Raw genomic sequence first — 21,394 nt, 5'->3', positions numbered from 1 at the left:
ATGCGCGTTTGGAGTCACGTGACCAGAGGTCAGCTGATCCTCGCAAGAGTCCGACAAGATCATCTCAACCTGTGCTCGTAATCGCTCACGAAGAACATTTTTATGACCGCATTTACGAATTTTGTAGGAAAACAAAACATAATCCGCGTCAAAGACATCATCGCCGGAACGCAGTCAAGATGTCTGGGAAAGAAAGGATCGACATATTCCCCTCCAGGATGTAAGCTTGTTTTGGCTAACACCATTTTGACATTTAACTACACGTTTTGTTTCTAAGGTTGCCACATTCACCTATCAATTATTTACACTCCGTTGATTTTAGTGTGATTGCATTTAGATTCAATTCCGTGCTAGTTTAAAAAAGCAGAAGAGTCGTTGTCATGTGACGTTCTTTTAAGCTAACGCTACTTTTGCACATCAAATTGTGCTATATTAAGTTAAAGTACCAATGATTGTCACACACATACTAGATGTGGCGAATTTATTCTCTGCATTTGACCCATCACCCTTGATCACCCCCTGGGAGCAGCGGTGTCGCGCCTGGGAATCATTTATGGTGATTTAACCCCCAATTCCAACCCTTAATGCTGAGTTGAATCCACAATATTGTTTAACAATGACAAAGAAGGTAAATAAATGATAAATGGGTTGTACTTGTATAGCGCGTTTCTACCTTCAAGGTACTCAAAGCGCTTTGACACTACTTCCACATTTACCCATTCACACACACATTCACACACTGATGGAGGGAGCTGCCATGCAAGGCGCCAACCAGCACCCATCAGGAGCAAGGGTGAAGTGTCTTGCTCAGGACACAACGGACGTGACGAGGTTGGTACTAGGTGGGATTTGAACCAGGGACCTTAGGGTTGCGCACGGCCACTCCCTCACTGCGCCACGCCGTCCCTAAAGGTGATACACGTTAAGTAATACTTTCAGTACAATGTACCTCAGAACCATTCCTAAATGATGCATGACTAATATCATCCAAAACAGTGGTTCTCAACCTTTTTTTCAGTGATGTACTCCCATGTGAACATTTTTTTTAATTCAAGTACCCCCTAATCACAGCAAAGCATTTTTGGTTGGAAAAAAGAGATAAAGAAGTAAAATACAGCACCATGCCATCAGTTTTTGATTTATTAAATTGTATAACAGTGCAAAATATTGCTCCTTTCTAGTGGACTTTCTTGAACTATTTGGAAAGAAAGATATAAAGATAACTAAAAACTTGTTGAAAAATGAACAAGTGATTCAATTATAAATAAAGATTTCTACACATAGAAGTAATCATCAACTTAAAGTGCCCTCTTTGGGGATTGTAATAGAGATCCATCAGGATTCATGAACACTAAACTTTTCTTCACAAAAAAAGAAATCTTTAACATCGATATTTATGGAACATGTCCACAAAAAATCTAGCTGTCAACACAGAATATTGCATTTCTTTTCACAGCTTATGAACTTAAATTCATATTTTGTTAAGGTATTATTCAATAAATACATTTATAAATGATTTTGAATTGTTGCTATTTTTAGAATATTTAAAAAAAAATCTCACGTACCCCTTGGCATACCTTCAAGTACCTCCATTTGAGAACCGCTGATCTAAAACATGCACACAATTATTTAAAAAAAGAAGGAAATTAACCATTAATTCCCAAAAAAAATCTGACAACAGTGGATATGAGTCTGATATCAACAACAAAAAAATAGGATTATATAATTTTTGCTGTTTTAATGTCCAATACGAGCTTGTTTTACTTGTACCCAGCTGGACAGCCAGTTCAAATCTAAATAATGGTCCTTTCTTGTATTTTGCTTAAAAACAAGTAGTGAATGTTTGCCTGTAAAATGTCAGATACAAAGAGTTCTGCATAGCCAGTTAACGTCCAAATCTCCGATAAGGACACAATTTTGGTACTTTCTTGTATTTTGGTGAAGTTATTTACAAAAGGTAAACATGGTAGGCTAAAAGGCTATTAAGAGTTGGCAGCTACGCAACAGCTAAGCACACAATAGCACACAAGCTGGACATGCGCAAGTGTCCTTCATTGAACAATATGTCAGTTCAAAACAGCACATTTGTCAACTCAAACAAGTATCAAATCATATTTGTGTATCACTTACCTGTAAGTGTATTATAAAATATCCAGTAACAACTGTGTCCACATCGCTCAATTTACGTAATGAGTTTAGTGGCCACTCGATGTTGCCAAAACACTGATCATTCCACTTCAATTTAAAGACAGCCTAAGTCCATTCCAGACGGTAAATCATAAATAGGTTAGTGGTTTTCATACTGAGTAATTTCCCTTAATCAAGCCTTTTCTAACATTCTACACAAAACAAGTATGAATGATTTGTGCAGATATTGTATTGGAAGTGAAAAAGTTGTATACAGGTTTATAACAGTCGATGACAACATGGCCAAAATGATGAATATCTTATTCTTCGAACTTATTAGATTTATTTCAAATCACATTCTTGTTGATTAATTTAGTTATGGGACTGCTTGTGCGGGTTATGAATTAATGAGGGGATTAAGTATTTGAACTTTGCGAACGACGATTGTTGTTTTGTAGGGCTCAGACCATCATGAAGGCTCGTTTGAAAGGAGCACAGACAGGCCGCAACCTGCTCAGGAAAAAGTCGGACGCCCTTTCCATGCGATTCCGTCAAATCCTCCGCAAGATTATCGAGGTCAGTTGTCGCCTTTATTGTTCTTTTCGTGTGCAAACCATCCCAATCAGACGAGTATTTGTTTCTTCAGACAAAGACCAAAATGGGAGAGGTGATGAGAGAAGCGGCCTTCTCTTTGGCCGAAGCCAAATTTGCAGCTGGTGACTTCAGGTAACTTGAAGTTATAAGGTGACATTATTGAAAGTGACTAGTGCGATTTTGTTTGCAGCACGACTGTCATCCAGAATGTCAATAAAGCTCAGGTGAAGGTCCGAGCCAAAAAAGACAACGTGGCAGGTTGGTTACAAAACCTCCCTCTTCCCTTTTTACCCTGGGTGATGAGTGACGGACACAAAATACGTTTTTTTTTTGCGCTCTCAGGTGTAATTCTTCCCGTTTTTGAGCACTACCAAGAAGGCGGAGACAGTAAGTAAAAGCGATTTGGATATTGTGTTTAAAGTGGTGACTATAAGCCCTGTGTTGTGTTTGTCAGGCTATGAGCTGACTGGCCTGGCCAGGGGAGGTGAGCAGCTTTCCAGGTTGAAGAGGAACTATGCCAGAGCTGTGGAGCTGCTGGTGGAGTTGGCCTCCCTGCAGGTAGGGGGCACTCATCTAAAATTACACACAATTTTTTTCTTTTCATAATACATGTTTATGATAATACTCAAGTAATGCAATTGTTATGGCAAAACAATGCAGCTAAGAGGCTCCAGCACCCTCCACGACCCGGAAAGGGACAAGCTGTAGAAAATGGATGAATGGAATTTGCAAATGCGCATCTCAGATCTGTGTCCTGGTTGCGCTGTTTGTGGGTGTGTAAAAAAAGAAAAAAATCGCCCACCATTTAAATTGGAAGCTAACTTTAGCCTCCTTACCCACTTAACACTCAGATTTTATTTTATTTATAAAAACTTTTTTAACACGAAATCACAACAAAGACACATATTTTTATACACATCGCAACACAGACACAGATTGTTTATACACACGCTTGCACAAATTGTATTTGAATTTTTTCCATACAAATCTAAACAGACACAGATCACACTATGGACAGAGGGATGGTTTTTACACATACCGGTACACAATTTGCAGATGTTTTTCTTTTTACACACACACACACACACACACACACACACACACACACACACACACACACACACAAATTGCAACACAAACACTCGTTTTTTTTTTCTTCACACAAATCTAAACACAGATGGACACTAATGTAAACACACACATACACAGATTGTTTTTACACAAACACACATTGCAACCCAGTTACACAAATTGCAACACAGATTTTAACACCCAAATCTAAACAGACCCAGATTACAAACAGAAACACGGAAGGAAGGTTTTTTTACACACAAATTATACACATACACATTGTATCATAGGCACATATTGCAGGATGGACACAGTTTTTACACACACATACACACACACACACACGCACACACACACACACACACACACACACATTCACCCACAAGTCAATGCAGACACATATTTAGACACACACACACACATTTTCTTTCTTACACACATCTAAAACACACACAGATTGTTTTTACAAACACTTACACACACACGGATACACATTAGTTTCTGTTTTTTCCCAAATAAACCCAGATTGCAACTTGGAAACAGACATCGCAACACAGATACACAAATTGCAACACGGACACACTTTTTTTGTACACCCAAATCTAAAGAGACACAAATTGCCACATGGACCCACAGATTGTTTTTTTACACACACTCACAAATCGCAACAGGGACACAAATTAACACACACATACAAACATTGAGGCACGCTATTGCGAGTAGTCTTTGCTACAATTCTCCATCTATTATAAAGATATCAACATGAACTAGAAATGTAATTTTAATTTGGGTGAATGTGTGACCGAGCTACTGGTGAAATTAGCCTCCCTTCAGAAAGGGGGTGCCGTTTCCAAGAAAGAACTGATTCATAAGCTGTTGATCCCACTGGGAAACACTGTAGGAAAGTTTGCTGACCACACCCACAGAGATCTGAATATTTTCATTCCCGTGTTTATCCCCAGACATCATTTGTCACTCTCGATGAGGCCATTAAGATCACCAACCGCCGCGTGAACGCGATTGAGCACGGTAAATATCACACATTTCATCACAATTTTGTAGGCATGTCTAAAGTAAAGATCGCGGCGGCTTTTTAGTAATCATCCCCCGCATCGATCGCACCCTGACTTACATCGTCACCGAGCTGGACGAGAGGGAACGGGAGGAGTTCTACAGGCAAGTCTGACAAAATGTGATGGGAATTGGTCGATTGCGATCTTCTGAGTTTGGTGTCTCCTGCCTCAGGCTGAAGAAGATCCAGGAGAAGAAGAAGCAGCTGCGAGAAAAGACAGAGAAAGAGATTGCCGCTCGCCTGGCCAAACTCGGCCCCATCGCCGAACCCGCCAACATGCTGACAGAGGAGACGGATGAAGACATGCTCTTTGAGTGACCCCTGTCACCATGGCAACCCTTACACCTATTTATTCCGCGCCTCTCGGCCCGTGTCTATGTGCTCTCATGAAGGTGTGTCGTGATGTGGTGTCCATGTTTCTTTGTACAGAACTGAGGTGTCGCTGCGCCCAAATAAGGAGGCATAAATGTAACATGGAGATTGTGATTGTTGCATGCTGTAAATCTGAAAATAATTGTTGGAATATTCTAAAGTGTGTGGCATTGTTACCTCACTGACAAGATGTTTACCCCCCACACCCTTGATGTTAAACATTTCAACATTCACTCATAATAAAAATCTGTACTAAATATTCAAACGTTACTTAATATTCTTGCTAAGTCAGCACATTTACACATTGACCCCTAATCAAAACATGCAGGTGAATCCTGGGAGACATTTAACACTTTTTACAGAATTTTCCGGACTATAAATCGCTACTTTTTTTTCCTAAACTGGCGCAGCCGAATCATGGATTTTTTTTCGCTAACGGCCATGATGATTTGTATTCAACAAATAATTATCGCAGAACATCGAAAAAACACGCAAAAAAGGTGTTATTGTTCGTACTATGGCGCCACCTTTTGGACGAGTTTACTAACTGCTGGTGCCACCTGTTTCGTTCCTTGAACCGGAAGTGTATCCCGTCTCGTCTATAGCGATTCATCACTCCAATCAATATAAGTTTTACAATCCAACTAAAACAATTCATATTTCCTAAATTGTCCCATGTGTGATGTCTGTAGTAGCATTTTCATGCATATTTGTATGCATTATTGTAATTAAGCCCGCGTCGTTAGAATTAGCGAATATGCTAACACGTTTACAAGTCAAGTGTGTTAGTATTATTAATTTACAATGGTTTTCTTTTTGTATTGTTTCAGTTTTGTAAATCCACCAAAACGTCATCTTATTGAGTCCGTTTAGCTGATTGGAGAGCTAAAAAAATTTACAAAATATTGAGTACCTGTTTATATCTGCGGCATATGGCCCGGTGTAAAAAATATTTTTTTCTTCTAAAATTTGGTGGGTGCGGCTTAAATACCAGTGCGCTTTATAGTCCGGAAAATACAGTAATTAGATATGAATTAAATTAGGCACATTAATATGATATACTGTTTAATGGTTATAGACACACATTGTTTGAGGCTTGTCAACACAGCACGGATTACACAAAAACAAAATAATACTGACCATGGTAAGAAATAACTGCAGCTTTCACTATTATTGCTCATTTTTGGGGGACACAACATTTAGGAGTAAAATATTGTCTAAAAAAATCTGTATTTACAATCATAAATATTAAGAATAATAGGATAGGCATTATTCTATTTGTCTCATAAAATGACTCACCAGGACAAAGCAGGAAAAACAGACATAAAAGAGATGAGAAGAAATGTAAGAAAACCTGAGTCCATCATGTTCACCTCCTCCACAAACGAGGAAAATGTGCAAATTTACCAGCGAGTGTTCTTCCTAACTTAGCACAGCCAGGAAGTGGGCACCCATTGAGGCTCAGTGTCCAGCTTCTCGATCAGCCTCCGCAGCTCCAGGAAAGCTTCGTTTGGCTCCATGTTCACGACGGTGGCATCGAAGAGCGGGCCGAAACTCTGCTCCATCTCGCGGGCTTTCTCTGTGACCTCCTTGAGCTCCTCGGGCTGCACAGAAAACACCAAATAGGACGACGTGTGGACATGCACGACGCAACGAGGGGGACGTACCTTGGCTGATTTTCCCTCAGTGGCCAGCAGGGTGCGCAGTCGTTCCTGAGAAGGAGGCGCGATGAAGATGACGAAAGGTTTAAGGTTGGAGGACCTCAGCAACCTCAGCGACTGTCAAAGGAAATAACGTTTAATGACAAAAGAAATGTCAACAATTAAAGAGAAATTAATCAACATTTGTTATTCACTTGATTTTTTATGAATCCAAGCAAAAATCATGACTTTTCAAAACTTTTACCTTTAGTGACATATCACATTATATAGAATTTTTAAACTGCATTTGTTAACTTTCCTTTGCTTTTTTGTTTTTATTTTTTTATTAGCTTTGCAACACATTTTTTTTTTTTTTTACTCAAAGCGTCTGAGTAAACGCTCTATGCTACAATGCATTATTATTGTTGATAGGTGTGACATCAGCAAATCTTGTGAGACGTCATCTCAGGATTATGGAGAAAAATGTGTCTTTTTATGCAATCAAACTATTTGGGCAAACAATAAGTTTCATCTGAGACTGACCAAAAAAAAGGCTTCTAACATATTGTTCAACAGAGGCACCGCCAATTAAAGTTGGGTTAAGATTTTGAACCTGAGTCGTAAACCAAAAAAAAAAAAGTTTTTTAACCCCCCAATTTGTTTGCAACTAAAAAAAATTTTGTAACCCAAAAAAGTGATTTGCAACCTATTTTTTTCATTTTCTATATTTTGGGGGATTGCAAATCTTTATCTTTTTGTTTGCAATTTTTTGTTTAATTGGTTGCATGAAAAACAATTTTTAGCTAAACTTGTGTATTTAGCTTTTTCTTTGTCCTTTTTTGTGGTGACAACCCAGACAGGTAAAGTGGCAGTGGAGAAAAGTCTCGATTCAAAAGCAATACTTTTTAAATAACATCAAGTTTTATGATTAACTACACAGACAAAAAGCTCTGATACATTTCATCCATCCATCTTCTTCCGCTTATCCGAGGTCGGGTCGCGGGGGCAACAGCCTAAGCAGGGAAACCCAGACTTCCCTCTCCCCAGCCACTTTCGTCTAGCTCTTCCCGGGGGATCCCGAGGCGTTCCCAGGCCAGCCGGGAGACATAGTCTTCCCAACGTGTCCTGGGTCTTCCCCGTGGCCTCCTCCCGGTTGGACGTGCCCCAAACACCTCCCTAGGGAGGCGTTCGGGTGGCATCCTGACCAGATGCCCGAACCACCTCATCTGGCTCCTCTCGATATGAAGGAGCAGCATTTTATAATACTTAAAAGAAAACTGGATTTGTTTAATAAAATGCTAACCAAACAAACAAACAAAAAATATACATATTATTTTAAACGATTAAGAATAGTTACAAATAAGAATGACAATTAATTTGAAAATCTATTTTTCTGATACTCCCAGTAGTAAAGCAAGCACAGAATCCTACCCTGGTGTGTAGGCAGAGCACACAGATGCGTCCCGAGTTGACCACATGTCGCACGGAGTCTGTGCTGGTTCCATACAAGTTCTTCTCGTACTCCCCGGACTCGATGAACTTCCCCGCGGCCAAGTCAGCTTCGAACCCGATTCTGCTCACAAAGTGGTACTCACGGCCATTTCGCTCGTGTAGTCTCGGGCTCCTGGTTGTGTCTGCGATAGTGAAGCAATAACATTTCAAAGTCACGGCCCGCCTCGCTAAGTTTTTTCTTTGGAAGTGACCTACGTGGGACGGCGACTGCAAACTTGTCCGGCTCGACGGAGAGAAGCCTCCGACGCAGCTCGTCATGGCCGCTGTTTGTAGGACCTATCAGAGCGACGGGGCGTTTGCGGTTGGCAGGCTGGTGATAGAGCGACATCTCCTCATAGGTCAGGAGGTCATCGGCGTCTGAGGAGAAAAATGGGAGGGACTCAAACATCAAACATCATTTTCAACAAGATGATTTTCTCTACGCTTAAAGGGTCCCTCTAATAATGATTTCATCGTTGTGGATCAAAAATTATGTCTGCAGGTAAAATTCCCCCACAAAAGACGTAGTGACTTGAAGTTTGTTTCCTAGCGAGTTTGAGCACATTTTGGAACGCCCACTTCTAGCTCTAAAATGTGGACGGGGCCTGCATCAGCCTGCTGAGGTCAACTACAGAAGACTGGAAGTAATTTGTTATGGTTTGTGTCTTCATACTGAATGATGTTATTTTCAAATATGTCTGCCGGATGCATTGTTGCAGGTTGTAATGACTCCGGTTGCAAAAGGGTGAAAAGTTGCCGGTAAATATCCAGAAATTTACCGCGGGAAGTAAAGCTCGGGAAGTTTGGAAATTTTGACCATTTTTTGATTATTCAAAGTTGGACAGTGTCCATCTTATTCTGTAGAATAAGATGAGACGCTTGTAAAACACTAATGCAATGCCACACACAGATATAAATAGTGAGCTAAACAACTGGGGTAGTCTTTAAAAATATTTTACTGATGGACAAATGCATAGAAATAAGCTAGATGAATAAATGAACACTCAATCAGCATGCTAAATCAAACAGTAACCTACATTTTTGTATGACAACAGAATGGCTAGCAGAACAGAAGGTAGAGGAAACCACACGTTTTGATTTAGTATTTACTAGTTGAACTTTACAGATCACAAAAAAGGTAAATTTGGATTGCTAACATTGAATGAATGGGATTTAACATAGAGAAAATTAGCATCACGGCTAACGGATAAATATTTTCGGTTCATTCTGAGACTGTGGTGGTACTAGCTAGCTAGAGGTATTGGCCCCAAAATCATTTAACAAGTACAGGAACAGCTAGCTAGTTTGAGTGGAAGTCTGCTGGAGTAGTCTACAGTCATACAGTAACAAGCAATTACACCTCTATTAAACTTAAATACCATAGATCAAATATATTTACCCCAGCAATATCATCAAAACTTACCTCACTGGATGAAGTCCTTGGGCTCAAATACTAGTGTGGCCTCAATAGCCCTGCTGTAGTATGCTGGGAATTATTTGTGCATGTGATGGAAGAATGCGCTGCAAATGTGATGAAGGAATGCACAGTCCAGGGTTGAAATTCAACTGAATTTGCATTAAATCAGGTTGTTTTAGCTAATAATCATGCTGCAAGATCTAGCATGTTGCATTCAATGTTTATTCCCATTCATTTCCCATTAATTCCATATATTCCCGTTAAATCCCATTGAAAGTTTCCAACTTTGAATATTCACGGAATTTTGCTACCTTACGACACAACTAAAGAAAGATAGCCTGCGTGCATTTTCAAATGGTGGCAATATGAGGAAAGTGTGGACCTTTCCACTCAAAATGGGACAGAGAAAGTGGGAGGAGTGTAATTTTCAGCGATCATTTTGATGATCTGGACTTCCAAGAAGAAGGGCTCTTGTCGGAGTTTGGATGGCAAAAATGTAAGACTTGAGCCTATTGAGACCATGAAAATCAGGATCACCCAAACGGGTGCGGAAAAACCGATAAAGAGGAGCAGACCCGGTGCTCAAAAACTAGAGATTGACCTATTTAATATTTCGACTGCTTTTTTTTTTTACTACAACATAACTACATCAGCAGATACAATATATACAAATAACAGGGTTTCCCCTAATGTAATTTAATGTGGCGCGCCACCACTGCATTATTACCGCCACACCTTAAAAATGTTTTTTTACTTGAAAACAAAAATAAAGTAACATGTTTCAAAAATTGCAACGTGTGACACTATAATTAACTTTTATTACCAATCTTATGCTAACAGACAACACAATTCCAACAGGTTTTACATACCATGCAAACACTCTCGTCTCGTGAGTTAGCCTTTCCAAAAAATATTTAATATAAAGAATACTACCATTGTCAACAAATCTCCCCAGAATATGTTTTGATATCTGACATTTGAGTTCTTGTGAGAATTCCTCATTGGTCTGGTCACCTGCAGCAATAGTGTGTCCACGCCCTCTTTCCCCCTCTCTCTAATGCAATGCTGATCTACATTGAGTCTCCTCTTTTTGCCGGGAAATCCAGTTTTTGTCCTTCTCTCATGGTGTCTTCCCGGTCCATTTTTGTTGTTTTCACTACTGCATAGACCGAGTCGTTAGACAAGCCTCTGTCCGCAACACTCGGAGCATAGGCTCATTACGGACGGCGTGGCGCAGTGGGAGAGTGGTCGTGGGCAACCCGAGGGTCCCTGGTTCAATCTCCACCTAGTACCAACCTCGTCACGTCCATTGTGTCCTGAGTAAAACACTTCACCCTTGCTCCTGAAGGGTGCTGGTTAGCGCCTTGCATGGCAGCTCCCTCCATCAGTGTGTGAATGGGTAAATGTGGAAGTAGTGTCAAAGCGCTTTGAGTACCTTGAAAGTAGAAAAGCGCTATACAAGTACAACCCATTTATCACTTATTAAAGGAGCACGCAGAGTTTCATGTTCCGCGATTCAATCAAATAACGCGACACGGATGGAAGGACATAAAGACGACAAAAAAGTGTAAATATCTTGATGAACAGGAGATTATTATATAAGTAAATAAGAGCAGGCAGCAGCTCACACATTCTAATAATTTGATTCTTCCTACTCCTTTTTGAACGTGTTGTAACGAGAAATGAGAATATGTGTATTATATGATGTATCATATTGTATCCGTATACATGTTTGAAATAAACCTAATCTACAACCACTTTCTGCAACATCCAGTAAGAAATAATGTCAGCTAGCTTGAATAATATTTCAACTATAAGCTACGTGAAGAAGCCCAAGATGGTTTTTAATTTAAATGTTTTAGTTTTCCCAATAAGGAAACATAACACTGTATTGAATCCTTAAACTGCTATAAAATTGTTAAAAAAATTATATATGTTGAGTTTTTGTGATGGAGAAAAATGCCACATTTTTTAAAATGTCAGGAGATTTCACATTTTTTGTAATGCACACGTAGATGCTCTGCTTGGCCACACGTAGTAAAAGTGAAGTGCATATGTTCCTTGACTGAACTTAAATGTAGAATATATTTATATTATTCATATATTATATATGATATAATATATGTATATTATATTATTTATTATTATCATTGTTTATTGTGAGCGAACTGTGGTGCTGAATTTCCCCCAGGGATCAATAAAGTACATTCTACTCTATTCTATTCTTAAGGTGTTTGTGAAATCCCCTGGTGTTTTTTGCTGCTAAATTTAACCCAACAATAGCGTCACATAAAACATTATGTCGCTAGTGGTCCAGTGATGAGGTGGCGACTTGTCCAGGGTGTATCCACCTACCGCCTGAATGAAGCTGAGATAGTCTCCAGCACCCCCCGCGACCCCTACAGGGACAAGCGGTAGGAAATGGAAGGATGGATGGCCCCACGTTTCCTCAATGTTTTTTGTTTTTTTTCAAACAGCTTAAAGCGACATCCAGTTGTTTACTGACGTATATTATTCATGTTGTTCTACTGCAAATGAATATCGGCGCTAAATATCGGTTTATCAACCTACTTGACTACTAATGATGAGCATCGGTTCTGAAAAAAACATATTGGTCTATCTCTATTAAAACCGGGTGAAAAACAAAGTAAGCCGCTGGTATTGTATTTTGCATCCTCTTCTGATATTTCCCTCATTATGTTTGAGGGAAATGCTGACAGAGCACTAAGAAACATGGAGTGATGTACACCCCAGTAAGTACTTTTGTTTTGTTGTCTATGTGTGCAAGATATAATATTTATTGGACTTTTTTTGGTCGTGTAGTACTTTTGTAGCTGCTTGTAGAAGTGACAGCTGGTTGCATCAGCTCTGTGTTCTTTTAATCTCTTTTATGCTGTTTGTGTTCTTTTGAGGGGGAACTGCACTTTATTTTTTTTACATTTTGCCTATTGTTCACAATCATTACGACAGACAAGAAGATAAAAGTTTTAGTTTTTTTTTGCTTTCCTAGGTATAAAAATCGTCTTGTTTTAGGTAGCTAACAATGCAGCGAATGGGAGCAATCAATTCTACATCTACATCACTTTAAAAATGCATTCAAAAACTGTCAACAATACTTCTTTTATGTTGTGTAACCTGCATAATAACCAAGCTGTAGCAACATTATTATTGTGAGAGGGAACACTGAGGAACTCTTTTTCTATCGTAATAACACATCGACGTGCTAAGTTATTAGCCGTAAAAGCTAACTTCTACGAAAGCACGAAACATGTTGTTTAAGTTGGTAATGCACAACACTGCGATAGAACACCAATCTGTACAGACTGTAAAACATGAACAATCATATTACAGTATCTGTAAAGTATTAGCCCACAGTTCATGTTTTGTTTGTACACAGCTAGCCAGACAGCGTATACACTGTAGTTGTAATAACACGCATGGTGTGCTGCGTGTATCATGATCGATATTATAGTGACTCACTCGATGGATAATTGTCTGTCTGGTCCTGCTTTCCAGGGGACATTTTTTCACTATTATTTGGGTAATCACTCACTGTTGAAATAGCTTGGCTTTACATTTCACATTTGCAAATTCCAGTCACATCAAAGGTCTTTTTGTGTCAGTCTCGCCATTTCTGGCTGTCAAAGTGTACCAACTTGTTGGAGTCCCTCCTCAGACTTGTTCTGTCCAGGTGAGAGGTATGATTTATGAACTGGAATAAATTTACAGGGAGCAAAAAAGCGAGAAAGCCGCAGACCACTTGATGTAAACATTGGCACACATGAAGTGTTCACGATATAAATAGTTTGTCTGCGTTAGCGCTATAATAACAATAGCACTAATACTTGGTTAATATTCAAGTCACAAAATGTAAATGGAGTATTGTTGCCGCTTTTTGGATGGTTATTTATCAGATTTTATTGGCGAAATAGCTGAGCTCCCATTGGCTCCGCTGTAAGCAGACCTTTATTTCATATTGAGAATGCATTTTAAAAAATCCGTCAGTCGTCATGTCTTTCATAATGATTGTGAACAAGAAAAAAATCCACTTTACGTTTCCCTGTTGTTCTACCTTATTTTTTGGTGGATTTTTTGGGGGATAAATAAAGTCTAGCCTACCATAAGTATGCTTCATTTGTGTTTAAATTGATTTAATGCACACATCTTTTCATGAAAGATGCTGAATTTTGGGGAGCGGTGTGCCAAAAAAAATCTGCTTTGCACCCACAGCGGGGAACACAAAGCATACAAGTACACCAAGCGGCTCCGCTGTTTTGTGTTTGTGTGCACCACATGACAAAACAGTGCCCTCCAAGCCATTTAGGCACCTGCTGGGAACCTTTTGGTGGCTGATCTGATCCTGTCTATGAACACAACACTAATCTGAGCCAGGAGAAGACGAGGTCATGTCAGCGGCAGCGAGTAGTAGCTTGGAATGCACCAATGTCTGCAAACCGACAAAAGCAGCTCAGCTCATGAAGAGACTTACGGAGAGGAAGGGAGGGAGCGAGATGTTCGGGGCGGTAAATCAATGGATAAAATAATTCTTCCTACCAGTATTTTTGCTCAGAGTAGATGCACTTTTCTTCTTCTGTTTCTTGCCTTTCTTCACATACCAACGTTTACCTGGAGAAAAAAAAAATATGGTTTGGTCAAGAGTGAGGTTATTTGGTAAAATCTCATCTTGTTGATTTGTAACAACATCTTCTTACCTTGCGGCTCTTGATTCTTGTCGGGTATCGTTTTCTTCAAGGTCTCCCTCTGTTGCTGGAAGTTCTTCCCTGAGTAATACAATCAATTGCTCATTTATCGGACAGCACCCCAGCCAAGAAAGGAATCAATTAATCAAGTGACTGAACAACGTGTACCAATATAATCATTTTAAATGTGCATTGTGTTTCCTATTGTGTCCCTCTCAGTTTTGCCTAAATCGTCCCACTTTCCATTTCCACAGATTAACCTCCTTTTCTAGCAAAACCAACAGGCTTTGGTCAAAGAGTAATCTTAATTCTCAGGTGTTTGTTTTAATCTACTGGATGTGCCAGCTGGGCATGGCCTTCCTGCTGGGGTGGAAGCATACATGCATTAGATTGAGCTACTTTAGTAGCCTGACACTAAGAGGCGTACGGATTTTCCCCATCCCTAGGGGTGGGTATCGTTCATATTTATTTTAATTAATTAATTAGTAAATTTTTTTTTTATTTATTTATTTATTTTTTATTGTTTATTTTAAAGACAACAAGCAACAATACTTTCCATCTCTATAAAATTTAAACAAAATAGATAAAAAATAAAATAACATGGGGTGTGTCGGAAAAGGAGCAGAAAGGAGCAATAGCTTATGTCCCAGACACTGTATAATAATTAATTCTTTATCAACAACAGAGTACATGATAACCATATGTAACAATATTTATTTGGTATGCATATGTATTTATAACAGATACTAGCACTAAATTGGTACCCGTGCATAAACGGTGCCAAAAAGTTAAACATGCAAATATTTGTGAAAATAAAAACCCAATGCTTTTTTATTCTTATAGAATTAAGTGAAATTCAAATAAAATAATTCAGTGATATAACTCCCATAACTAAGTAATACATAAAAAAATAAAATACAACAAACTGTCATAATTATTTCAGCAATTCAGAATGTGCAAAAAAAACAAGTTGTAATGTTCGATGCTCAAAATTCCAGATGTTCCTGAGAGCAACCTCATTCGCCATAACCGCTGCTGTTGGCATGTTAAGGTCGGCAAATAAAGTTAATAAAAGAGCATTAGATTCTGTGTGCTTCTGTCGGGGTGCTACGTTACTTACAGGAATGTTACATGCACGCCAAGCACTTGTTGCAGGTGAATGAGTCTGTATTTACTTAGCACCGGAATAAGGCACTGGTAGTTTAAAAAAAGTATTTAAAGTGTACAAACCTATACTGAAATATGGCTTTTTGTCTAGGCGAGAACCCATTTTCCATAATTACATTGTTTCCTATCAAGAAACTTGTTTCACTATACGAACTTTTGGATTTACAAACCCTGTTCAAGAACCATAAATCGAGGTTCCACTCTACTACAAATAGGTATTCATTTTCAAAATTCATCATGTATGAACACATTTTTAAAAATACATTTTAAGATATTCAAACAGTGTTTGTATACAATACATATTGATGAACAGGCCTGGTCTAACGCCTACCTGGAATGAGCCCAGCCAGTAACTGGTTTTCCTCATCTCCGTCCCTGTAGGCTTGCCACCAGTTGGGATCATCCTGGCTGATGACGTGGAGAATATCACCTTTCTGGAAGGACAGGCCGAGCTCCCGACACGGCACGAAAGGGTCGTCGGAGGGGTCGTAGTCAAAGTAAGCTCGTACGTGCATCTGTGGTCGGGGGGACATAAGGGAAGGGAGCCTTACACCGCCATAGCTGCCGTCGCATGCATGCATGCAGACGGGGAACACACATCTGCTTTAGGGACTTACCACAGTCTGTCTGTGCGGGGCAGGTTTCATCTGAGAGCTCGGGATGAGGAGGAAAGTCAAAGTGCCGTGCATTTGTTGCTGATGGAAAAGACGAGAGGGGACATCAGATGGGCACTATGAATTATAGTCTTAACTGCGCTTTTCATGTTTGTTTATTTCACCGACATGTTTTGCAATCAGGCAAAATGCGACAAACACGGAGGGAGAGGGTCCTGCAAGCCACAGAGTGCCTTGTGACAGGTACTGTAAATATGGGTGTAGGCATGTGTCGATGACACATTCTGCTGGACAATATTTTCGATCCATCCATTTCTTACCGCATATTCCCTTCAGGGTTGCGGGGGGCGCTGGAGCCTATCTCAGCTACAATCGGGCTATTGTCTCACAAAAATTTGCCAATAAGGAATATTACTGTCAGCATTATATTAAGACAAATTTAAGCACTAATGTAATCATATATGATACTAATAATGTAAGTTGCCCTTTAAAACACAATAAACGTATTTCTTATTCAAAATTTTAGGGCCGGAGCAAAGGAGCAAGAGCCATATTAAAATTGCTGAGTTTATTATCATTATTATTGATATTATTATTAAATGCGTTTTGACGCCTTTTTGAGGCCCTTAACATACAACAAGTCCCCAAATTTATCAGGCGCCTCAGGTTTGGTGATACATTTTGTAATTTGGGGGTCCATAGCTTTTGAGCCAGGAGAAGACAAGGTCATGTCACCAAAAACTTTTCAGGCCAACTTTTATTTAATATTGTAATTGGAAGGTCAATAACTTCTAGTTCTCTTAAATAAGTAAACAACAAACCAAAAATAGACTATCAATCTCTTTTATCTAAAAATGCATTCCAATAAATATTGAACAACTCAGAGTGCGTTTTTTTCTTGATAATGTGGTTTGTTTTATTGTCTATTTCTGTTGCTATCCCCTTCCAACAAATTCGGCATACTGGCTGGTTTGTCCGTGTTGATGTGCTCACATTCCCACATCGTTTTCCCTCCTAATTTTCTCACTAGCCACTTGCAAGGCTCTTGGTCTGTGCATCCCTTGTGTGTGGAAGCTAGTTGTCCCGCCTCCACCAACCAAGAGAAAGATTGTGTAGGACTGACATGACGCTTAACTACATTCCTTTAACTCCACGATTGATCTAACATGTTCAGGTGTTGAGAGCGATGCACAGAGTGAACCCTTTTTCACCCTGTTAGAAAGCGAGACAAAATTTCATTGACTATTGCATGTGTTAATTTTTATGTCCACATGGTAAAATGGGTATGTCACTTTGTGTGTCACATGGGTGTTGATTCTTTGGAGATGATACAAATATATATGTTTTTCTGATAGTAACTTGAATAGACTTATTGATACAATCACTTAGGAAATGATGAAAATGCAAACATGGTTGAAGAGGAACAAGTTGTCTCTAAATTTGAGTAAAACAAATATAATTCTATTTGGAAATAAGAAGATAAATACACAAATAAAAATGACGATTGAAGGGATTAACATTGAGTGAGTTGAGCAAAGTAAATTCCCCGGTGTAATAACTTGTGAAAAATTTAATTGGAAACCACATATTAAATATATTCATTTGAAATTATCAAGAAGCATTGGAGTACTGGCAAAAGCACAACAAGAGCAAGATGGAAAATCCCTCCAGCAACTCAACTATTCCCTCATTTATTTATCCTTACTTAAATTACTGTGCAGAAGTTTGGGAAAATAATTATAAAACCAACATACATCCGTTAACAATCTTACAAAAAGGGGCACTTAGAACTATCCATAATGTGGGGTTCAAGGAGCACACAAATAGCTTATTTTAAAGGTCAAAACTGTTAACATTTCCTGATTTAGTAGAATAGTTGACAGGGCTTATCATGTTTAAAGCAAAAAGTTATCAAATACCTGCAAATATTCAAAGTTTATTCATAGAAAGGAATCTGGGGTATAACTTCAGAGGAACGGCAAAATATAAACACACTTTACCACTTAGCACAAGGAAAAGTTTTTGTGTCTCAGTCTGTGGGGTGAAAAGATGGAACAGCCTGAGGGATGAGATCAAACACTGTTCAAACATTGAGCATTTTAAGAAAATGTACAAATCTAATCTTTTGGTTCGGTATAGTGAGGTCTAGGTTTATTTTGAATAAGAGTATGAATAACGTATATGACTTCCTATGATGATATATTGAGAATTGTAAGCACATTGTTTTTGGCATATTGACCCATGTGGATCCAGACGATTGTGATAAAATGTGGTTCAGAAGAAACTGGATATTAGTTAAAGTAGTTATGTAAAAAAGGGGGGTGTATAATGTAGCCCGGAAGAGTTAGGGATGCATGTGATTCTGGGTATTTGTTCTGTTGTGTTTATGTTGTGTTACGGTGCGGATGTTATCCCGAAATGTGTTTGTCATTCTTGTTTGGTGTGGGTTCACAGTGTGGCGTATTAGTAAGAGTGTTGAAGTTGTTTATTCGGCCACCCTCAGTGTGACCTGTATGGCTGGTGAACAAGTATGTCTTGCAGTCACTTACGTGTGTCTGCAGAAGCCACATAAAATATGTAAATGGGCTGACAAGCTGTTTGTTACGTTTATAGAGGGTGTTAAGCGCAATGTCCTCACAGAACTCCCTTAATATTGTCGTTTGGGTGAAAATCAGGAGACATTCGAGAGAACAGTTGCCCTGAAATTTGGGAGTCCCTCGGATAAATAGGGATGGTTGGCAATTGTGATGTTGTCAAGCGGCATTCAATTAAAACTCGCGGGCCGCACTAATATTACATTTTCATATAAAGGTCCCGGCCGCGTGTCTGAGACTCCTGGTTTATACATAGCACAAAGCAAAAAAAAAAAACTTAGTACGCTGTGTTATTTCATTTTAAATTTCAAAAGAGTTTTGTGGCTCCAATTGTTTTCTTTATTTTGTGAAATGGGTCAAAATTGCTCTTTGAGTCGTAAAGGTTGCTGACCCCTGCTGTAGATGATGGTACATATGTACCATCATATGTTAGTACATCAATCGAGGAAAATGATCAAACTACATAATAGCATACTGTAATTTGATTTTGATACTTTTTTATCTTGATTGATAGAAAATGAACACCGATAAGTTGACCGATGAACATTATCACATCATTCATTCAGAAAATATAAATAATGACAAATAAAGATAGAATACTATTAACCGCAACATGTAAGTGTAAAAAAAAACAATATAATGAATTGTTTCATTTTCAGAAAGTGTTTCTTCTATTTTTAAACACAGAAAACGATGTGAAGGTGTCTTTATTTTTAAGTTATGATGCAGGGATTTTACCAGTCCGGCCCACTTGGGAGTAGATTTTTCTCCATGTGGCCCCCGATCTAAAATGAGTTTGACACCTCTGCACTAGTGTTTTGTTTGGATCGCTACAACAAAAAGCTTAATCAGGCCTAAATTTGCAGCTGTTTGTAAATTTACTGTGCGATTCAAGCCTGCCATGTTAACATTGTGAGTCATGTTTAACCTTTAGCTTAAATGCTAAAGGTTTTTTTCTTCTTTTAAATATTGCTGTAGTTTTTCCACCCCTGGTTTAAAGTGAGAATGATGTCAAAAAACACTAAAGTACATGAAACCAGCCACTAATGGCAACAACTATTAGCTTTGTCATTACATTGTAGGATAAAAAAATAATAATTCATTGTTAAAAAAATATATATTTTTTGTGCACCCCTATTAAATTGTAATGTGTCCTCACCAGTAAGTCGTGAACTTCGTTGACATGCTTCCCGCGAACTGATGTACCGTTGATCTCCAGTATCTCGTCCCCCTCGTTGAGGAGGCCGCTCTGTTCCGCCGTCCCGCCTTTAACCACACGACTCACCACCACGCTGTCCATGTCGTTACGCACGGTGGCGCCCTGTTGAGACACATGCAGGTGTTCATTTCTTTTGGCATACATGACGACATTGAACGAGAATTCTTTTAACTACAATTTTGGAAAAGGTAATTTTCGTGCATTTTATATTAAAAAGGGCATATTATGAATTTTAATCAACATTTACATACTTCATTATAGTCTATATAACATGTAATGGTAGTGTTTTATACCGAAAAATTGCCAAAATTGGCTTTACAGGCCTATCTTTGAGCTTCTTTCTAACAGTTTCTCGAAAACAAGCCGTTTTGGGGGCTGTCTTTTTAAATGCAAATTAAAACTTGTGACGGAAAATGTGAGCCATTTCTGTAGTTTTTTTAAATTGCGAGAGGCAGAGAAGAATCATACATGGCTGCGATGGATGGATTTTTAGCATCCAACCATACCGGAGCGAGAGGAAAGCTAATAGAAGAAAGTTCAAAACCGAGCCTTGAAATTAAATTAAGTATTTGTATACGGAAAGTAATCAGAAGTAAAGTATAGTTGCTATAATGTCTGCCTCCCTAGTATAATAACATAATGGAGACGGGATTTATAGCTCTTTCAAGGGAGCCGGATCGTTAGGAGCCGTTCCTTCTAAAGAGCTGTTCAAAAAGAAAGGATCGTTTTTAAAGTTCTTAGATTTTTTTTTTAATTAAGGAAACAATCACTGGAATCAGTCATACGATAAGACTTTACATTTACACAAATATTACTGTATTGGTGGGAATTCTGAAATACTGGCTATAATCTTTTTTTTGTTGTGTTTTCATTGGAAAGCATCAGAGCCGCAGATGCTTTGAAAATGACATCAATATTTAGAATTTTCCTCTCACCTAAAAAAAATACTTTGTAATGTAGGCGCATTTTATAATGCTGAACAAAATACACAAATATTGATTGAGAATAAAAAAGTAAAAATAAAACTACAATGAAAACTAGGACATAATAAAAACATGAATACAAAATAGTACAACCTTAACTTGTGTGGGTGTGTGTGTGTGCGTGCACTTAAAACTATTTCTAAACAATAAAAGATGTGAATACAAAACAAATAAGTAAATAAATAAAATAAATAAAAAACAACATTCCATAAATATAGCGCCATATATTTGACAGTGACATCACCATATTGAATTTTCCCTCACCTAAAAAACTTTGTTGAGCAAAATAATTTTTCCAATACTGAACTGCCCCTAATTTATAAGTCAGAAAAA

At 38.6% G+C, this 21,394-nt stretch overlaps 2 protein-coding genes across 2 annotated transcripts in view; one reads left to right on the top strand and one right to left on the bottom strand.

The window, feature by feature from the left end:
- The first annotated feature begins 1 nt into the window (after position 1).
- On the top strand, positions 2-5,495 carry atp6v1d (ATPase H+ transporting V1 subunit D). The gene is made up of 9 exons (XM_061885787.1): positions 2-220; positions 2,586-2,703; positions 2,774-2,853; positions 2,912-2,979; positions 3,064-3,108; positions 3,176-3,279; positions 4,755-4,821; positions 4,890-4,968; positions 5,038-5,495. Exons 1-9 carry the CDS (start codon positions 180-182, stop codon positions 5,180-5,182), a joined length of 747 nt encoding a protein of 248 aa, XP_061741771.1. The 5' UTR covers positions 2-179; the 3' UTR covers positions 5,183-5,495.
- A 789-nt stretch (positions 5,496-6,284) lies between these two features.
- pals1b (protein associated with LIN7 1, MAGUK p55 family member b) overlaps positions 6,285-21,394 on the bottom strand; it is a 50,184-nt gene continuing 35,074 nt past the window's right edge. The window contains exons 6-14 of the mRNA XM_061885785.1: positions 20,019-20,180; positions 16,269-16,346; positions 15,983-16,166; positions 14,497-14,565; positions 14,339-14,410; positions 8,584-8,745; positions 8,308-8,510; positions 6,904-7,014; positions 6,285-6,840 (exon numbers count right to left, since the gene is read on the bottom strand). Coding sequence (XP_061741769.1) covers positions 6,664-6,840; positions 6,904-7,014; positions 8,308-8,510; positions 8,584-8,745; positions 14,339-14,410; positions 14,497-14,565; positions 15,983-16,166; positions 16,269-16,346; positions 20,019-20,180 — 1,218 coding nt within the window. The 3' untranslated portion in view covers positions 6,285-6,663. The remainder of the gene's footprint in view (positions 6,841-6,903; positions 7,015-8,307; positions 8,511-8,583; positions 8,746-14,338; positions 14,411-14,496; positions 14,566-15,982; positions 16,167-16,268; positions 16,347-20,018; positions 20,181-21,394) is intronic.

Source organism: Nerophis ophidion, linkage group LG24 (assembly GCF_033978795.1).
Source record: "Nerophis ophidion isolate RoL-2023_Sa linkage group LG24, RoL_Noph_v1.0, whole genome shotgun sequence".
Lineage (NCBI taxonomy): Eukaryota > Metazoa > Chordata > Actinopteri > Syngnathiformes > Syngnathidae > Nerophis > Nerophis ophidion.
Note: the sequence above shows the minus strand (reverse complement) of the source record. Positions and strands in the feature narration are given on the sequence as shown.